At 54.1% G+C, this 6,000-nt stretch overlaps 1 protein-coding gene across 1 annotated transcript in view; it reads left to right on the top strand.

Moving 5' to 3' along the window:
* Positions 1–719: 719 nt before the first annotated feature.
* Positions 720–6,000, top strand: part of LOC121867450 (Krueppel-like factor 16) — a 62,149-nt gene continuing 56,868 nt past the window's right edge. The window contains exon 1 of the mRNA XM_042367364.1: positions 720–1,644. Within this exon, the coding sequence (XP_042223298.1) occupies positions 735–1,644 (910 nt within the window). The 5' untranslated portion in view covers positions 720–734. The remainder of the gene's footprint in view (positions 1,645–6,000) is intronic.

The following is a 6,000-nucleotide window of genomic DNA, read 5'->3' as shown; positions in this document are numbered from 1 at the left end:
TCGTTGACTTAAAACTGATGAACGATAATTTATCACTTTACTAGCCATGGCGAAATATATTCGTGAATATTAAATTACGCCAATTGGTAAAACTTAGCAAAGACTGGAGGTTTTAGGGTAAGATGGTTTATATAAATTTGTTTCTACGTACTGTGATTCTGCTGTGCATCCATGTCTTATACTACGAGGAAAGTTATTAAGCAATACGAGGATTCATAGCAAGGGGTGTGTTCAGAAACAGTGGAAATCCCATGCGCTGTGACCACGTTTCTCTGTCCAACACGCGGCCTTCCCCCGACCCTCCCACCTCGGGCGCCCACCACCACCATCACAAGGACTTGCTCCACGTTGCCCGCGCACCAGGACAACCACCAAACTTAACTCGCTTTCTTTCCATGACTTTATGATACAGCTTTCATCTTCCTTGACATTAGCTTTCTATCACGTCTCTACCCCAAAGGTGAAGAAGTTAAAGGCAAGGAATCTAATGTATATTAAGTTTATCCAAGGTTTATTTGTTTCAGCAAAGTACGTTGAGAAGTGTGAAAGTTTCCAATCTGCCATTTAAAGTAAATTGATTGCGTAATTTTGTTGTCGTAAATAGCAGACCAACTTCTCCCTTTAGTAAACTATCTTAGTATTGGCATGATGCGTGTTACCCTTCAACGTAAAATATTGTATCATATAGAAAATATTATCGAAAAACCTAGTTGGAAGTGTGAGTTGGCGGCCACATGGTGCGTCGTGAGGATCAGCTGATGCCAGAGAGCGGTAGCGTAGCACGTGAACGCGCAGTTCAGCACGAATCGTCGAAGAGGACGGGCACGCTCGGTCCTCTCTTATTGAAGTGTGACCTGCAATATATATTTAGTGTGGTGATAGTGAATCATTTGACTGAGTTTTATATATTATCAGTGAACACAATGGCAAGCTTAACACTTGAAGAAGACCTTAATGCAGCTGCATGTTTAGTTGCCATGAAGGGTGGTGGTAGGGTGAGCCCGTGGGCGGCTCCAGACACCCACAGTCAACGCCCACGACTTCAAGTAAAAACTCATCTACCGCTGCAGAACCCGTACCATGACCCACCGCCCACACACACCCCGGCTTCCAGTCCTGAACACTCCCCGTCAGTAGAATACACACACCACGCCCCACCTCTCTCTCCCGCCCACCATATGTATCAGCCTCCTACTCCGCCCACACCTCCGTCGCCCCCCACGCCGAATTTGGAGGATCACTCATACTGCCCCCCAATGGAAACCACAGACCCAGCTAACGATCGCTCCGTGTACCTGATCGCCCGCATCTTGGCTGACCTAAAGCGTGTGCAGCAAGATAGGAAAGAGGTGCGGGATAAAGACCCCCCACCACCACCACCAGACTCACAAACACCCGCCCACACACCTCCACAGACCCAGGAACTACCACTAGACTTCAGCAGGAGAGGCCTGCCTGAGGTAACAGCAACAGAGCCAGCAGCCGCGCCACGGACGCCCAGAGGTATGGGTGGTAGGCGTGGGCGTGGTCGGGCAAGCCAGCAGAAAGTAGAGGATAAGCGCGCCCATCCGTGCACCTTTCCCGGCTGTGACAAAATATACGGCAAGTCTTCACACCTCAAGGCTCACCTGAGGACACACACAGGTGAGTGAGACCTTAGTTGTGCACTTTTCTGACTTTGTTCACTGTTTAAAGAGGTGATGCAATAACAGTCTACGCTTTACTGTTGATTATCGCGCTACGGTGTTGTGGCAGAGTAGGTTAAGAAAGTACCGGAGGCGGGTGTATGGTGGTACAGGTTTTTTAGACCCGTTTCTCAGCGATTGTGCTGACGTTGGGTGGGAGGGGAGGTTGTTCCTGGGCAACTGGGTGACAGGCGGTGAAAGCTGGCAGCTGCACCCCCATCACCTGCCTGCTGCTCATACGCCACGGCACTGTTTGTACCCCGCGTTTTATAAGTTGAATTTATATGACAACTAATTATGTTTTATAATTTCGCATGATGACACAAGATTACAGCTATTAATCATAAACCAACCGCCAATTAAGTATCTTAGTCATTATCGTATTTGTTTTTCACTAATATGTGGAAGTTAAAAGGACTTGAACATGTCTGCACCGTGAGTGTGGTGCAGTGAGTTGTTTGGGTGTGCCCAGGGTGAGGCAACGTGGCTGGTGAGTGGCAGTGCCCACGGATGCCAGCCTGTGGCCACGCGGAATCCCTTCACCTGGCCCTACACGCCCTCCCACCCGCTTGTGCTCGCTGCTCAAATCTTTTTGTGTTGTGTTTTTTAAATGGTGGTACACACGCGACGCATGATGAGGGTGACAGCAGTTATGGCGGTAACCCCCAGGGCTGGTGTGTCACTCGTCCCTCTAAGTTGAGTTAAGCCAGGCTTAGCGGCTTGTGGTAGAAAGACTTGTGTAAGGGTGGAGTGTGGGCGTGGACAGGCAGTGGTTGCGGTGCCACGCCCACCAGCTGACGCAGCAGGCGGTGGCCAGTCGATACGGGAAGACTTGGTTGAAGGTGCCTCAGCCTCCCTCCCCAGGGCGGATATCGCACGGTTCGCACCTGAATCAATACTGCCTTACAGGGGAATGATATGGTGACGGAGGCGTGTGGGAGGCCGCCAACTTGTTGACATGGTGGAGGGCGTGTGCTGATGGTTGGACCCGCGCCAAGGTTGCCTGCTGCTGCGCTGCCCTGCAACCTGCAAGGCCGATCACCTGCTCCGCGCCCCCGCCCACTCCTGCCTCCCGCCCGCCCCTCCGTGTATCTCGTGCGTCACACACAATTAAAATTAATAATGTGGATGTTTACCCTTAAATGTGGTGTGAGTGACCTTGTGTATGTGTCGCTGGTGCAGTATTGATTACCGCTGTTAGTGTTGGGGGGGGGGGCTATCGGACACATATCACGTAACAGATGAACCACCTTGCTGATGGCTGACGTTCACTAGGTAGCCTACTGGGAGACTTGATCACTTATACATGAGATCTGTATAGGCTTGGCTCAACCACACACACACACACAAGTCGGTGATGTGTGGTGAGGATGGAAGGGACAAGTGATAGTGGACGGTGAGTTGGGGGCGTGGTGGTGGGTGATGACAGCTAACACTACCCCGGGCGATCACCACTCACTCAACCCACTTCATAACACCACCCAACTTCCCCACTCTTCCCCACTCCCTACCTCCCCCCTCCTCTCCCTACACCCCACCAACTCCAGGAAAGACATATTTACACGATGTCTCCTGTATACGGAAGAACGTCAGTCAGGATCTATCTCTTAGGTGCAGTGAGAAGCCACGGGGTCCCGGGTGGGGTAGACAAGGAGGCAACCTCCCCCCTCCCCCAGCGGAAGAATTGTGAACTATTTGTCAAACTATCTTGTCATCATTAACAGTGAGTCGTGTTTTATTTGGCCTGGGTGGGTGTGGCAGAGTTGGGTGGTGTGGGTGGGTGTGGCAGAGTTGAGTGGTGTGGGTGGGTGTGTGGTGGTGTGGCAGGGTGTGTGTGGGTTGGTGGTGTGGGTGGGGTGTGAGTTGGGTGGTGTGGGTGGGTGTGGCAGAGATGGTGTGGGTGGGTGTGGCAGTGGTGGGTGGTGTGGGTTGGGTGTGGCAGGTTGGGTGGTGTGGGTGGGTTGGGTGGTGTGGGTGGGTGTGGCAGGATTGGGTGGTGTGGGTGGGTGTGGCAGGTTGAGTGGTGTGGGTGGGTCTGGCAGAGTTGGGGTGTGAGTGGGTGTGGCAGAGTTGGTGGTGTGTGGGTGTGGAGTTGGTGGGTGGGTTGGTGTGGCAGTTGAGTGGTGTGGCAGAGTTGGGTGATGTGGGTGGGTCTGGCAGAGTTAAGTGGTGTGGGTGGGTGTGGCAGACTTGGGTGGTGTGGGTGAGTGTGGCAGACTTGGGTGGTGTACATGGGTGTGGCAGAGTTGAGTGGTGTAGGTGGGTGTGGCAGAGTTGAGTGGTGTGGGTGGGTGTGGCATAGTTGGGTGGTGTGGGTGGATGTGGCAGAGTTGAGTGGTGTGGGTGGGTGTGGCACTAATGGATGGTTGTGGTGGGTGTGGCAGGGATCCCCAGCGGTTAACTATAAGATGCGTGGCGCTGGGAGGCAGGTGGTGCAGCAGGAGGGTGGGGGGTACAGGTGGTGATGTACGCACCTCAGAATGCGTTGGTTGAATTTTGTTTAACAATGTTGTGTTATGTTGTGTATGAGTGAGGGGGCGTGGTGGTGAAGGCGGCGGTGGTGGTGGTGGGTGGTCGATACCTGGCGTGCATCACAAGCACTGTTGAAACATTGATGGCGCCCTGGGGCTGCCGAGGGACCAGGTGGGGCTACAGGGATCACCACCCACCTCCTACAAGAGCACCAGTACTCCTCACCAAATAATAATAAATCGTTTACACAGTCTACCCCGCGTAAAACATTCCAACAGATCGACCGACTACCATGACGTCAAGAGAAACCATTCATAACACGTATTGTTTACCCTGGAGAGTACCAGAACGCTGGCCGCAGTTTGAGGAAGACTGTACAGTATGTTAGGTTTGGAGGATGAGGCGGTGCTGAGGGTGGGGTGGGGAGGGGGGCGTGGTCGGAGTTTCTGCTGCTGCCTGGAGACGCGCCCTCGGTCTGTCCTACCCCACAGGTATTGATGGTGTTGGTCGTCCCGGCTACTGTTGTTCCCTTCCTGTGTAGGTCACCTCGTCTGCTGGCTGAGTCACGTCACAGGTGGAGCTCCTTCACTTACCCTCCCTTCTCTCCCTCCTTCTCTTCCTTCTCTTCCTCCCTCCCTCCTTCCCTAGCAGCAGGGTGTGTCGGGTACTAGCAGCAGGGTGTGTCGGGTACTAGCAGCAGGGTGTGTCGGGTACTAGCAGCAGGGTGTGTCGGGTACTAGCAGCAGGGTGTGTCTGGTACTAGCAGCAGGGTGTGTCTGGTACTAGCAGCAGGGTGTGTCGGGTACTAGCAGCAGGTCCTGGGGTAGAGGCAACCCAGTCGTTGTCGGTTCCCCAAAAACTGGTCGGTAGCGGCGGCGCCCTTCACCTTTGCAGGGGTGTCAGTGAGGCCACACCCTCCGCCTCGACGCCCCCAGGCGCTGCGGCCCCTCCACACATTGTTGTTTATGGATCTAAATCGTCCTGGTGTAAAAGAACAGATCACAGGACGACATATTGTGTTTATTACCTCCTCCCCAGCACTACAACGCAGGTAGCGGGAGTGTGTAGTGAGGGCTCTCTAGTGTGTGGTGTGTCCGGCTCATCTTCTCCATGCCTGTGAGCGTAGAACAGGGATGAATGTGTTGCGTGGCTGCTGGTGTTCCCACGGGTGGACGTGGTGCCGGGCGGGGGATGAGTGACGGCAACAAGGCCTGCACCATTAGCTTGGTGGTGGTGGAGGGCCCGGATGCTTGGAGTCTCTGGGTGGCCCCCACGCTTCGTCCTTGCCCACACCCAGCTCCACCTCCTACTCTCATTCTCCCCACCTTGCACTGTGTTCTGCTCCTCATCCTGGTAAAACACAACCATCGCACGGTTGATGGACCCGACCCACCGCCAGACTCGTTAGATAAGCCCTGACTTCTCTTAAGAGCAACCTAATTAGACTCGGGACATCACTTTGTTATCATTGAGTATCGCCACTACCATGACCCGTCCCTCTCCACCATCTAAGGCAGCGTACATCGAAACTATTGATCTGTGCTACAGGTGGCCATAGCACCGTAGGTTCGTGGGGACGTAATGGGTAGTTTAGTGGGCGTGTGTATGTGTGTGTGGGTGCATGTGTCCGGCTGGGGCGCCCCGCCAGCTGCTCCCACACAGGAAATGCTTTGTCGTCCTGCGGCCTCCATGTGGCGGCCTCCTGGGTGGGCGTGGGCGGTCCAGGAGGCAAGAATGTTGGGGTGGGTGGGTGAAGGACCCCCTACTACGGAGCAGCCGCACGGCCTCGGTGACCATCAGGGCTAGAAGATGAGAGGCACACTTGGGCCTGACATTAGACCCG

Source organism: Homarus americanus, unplaced genomic scaffold (genome assembly GCF_018991925.1).
Source record: "Homarus americanus isolate GMGI-L3 unplaced genomic scaffold, GMGI_Hamer_2.0 scaffold32583, whole genome shotgun sequence".
NCBI lineage: Eukaryota > Metazoa > Arthropoda > Malacostraca > Decapoda > Nephropidae > Homarus > Homarus americanus.
This window is presented reverse-complemented; position numbering and strand designations above follow the sequence as displayed.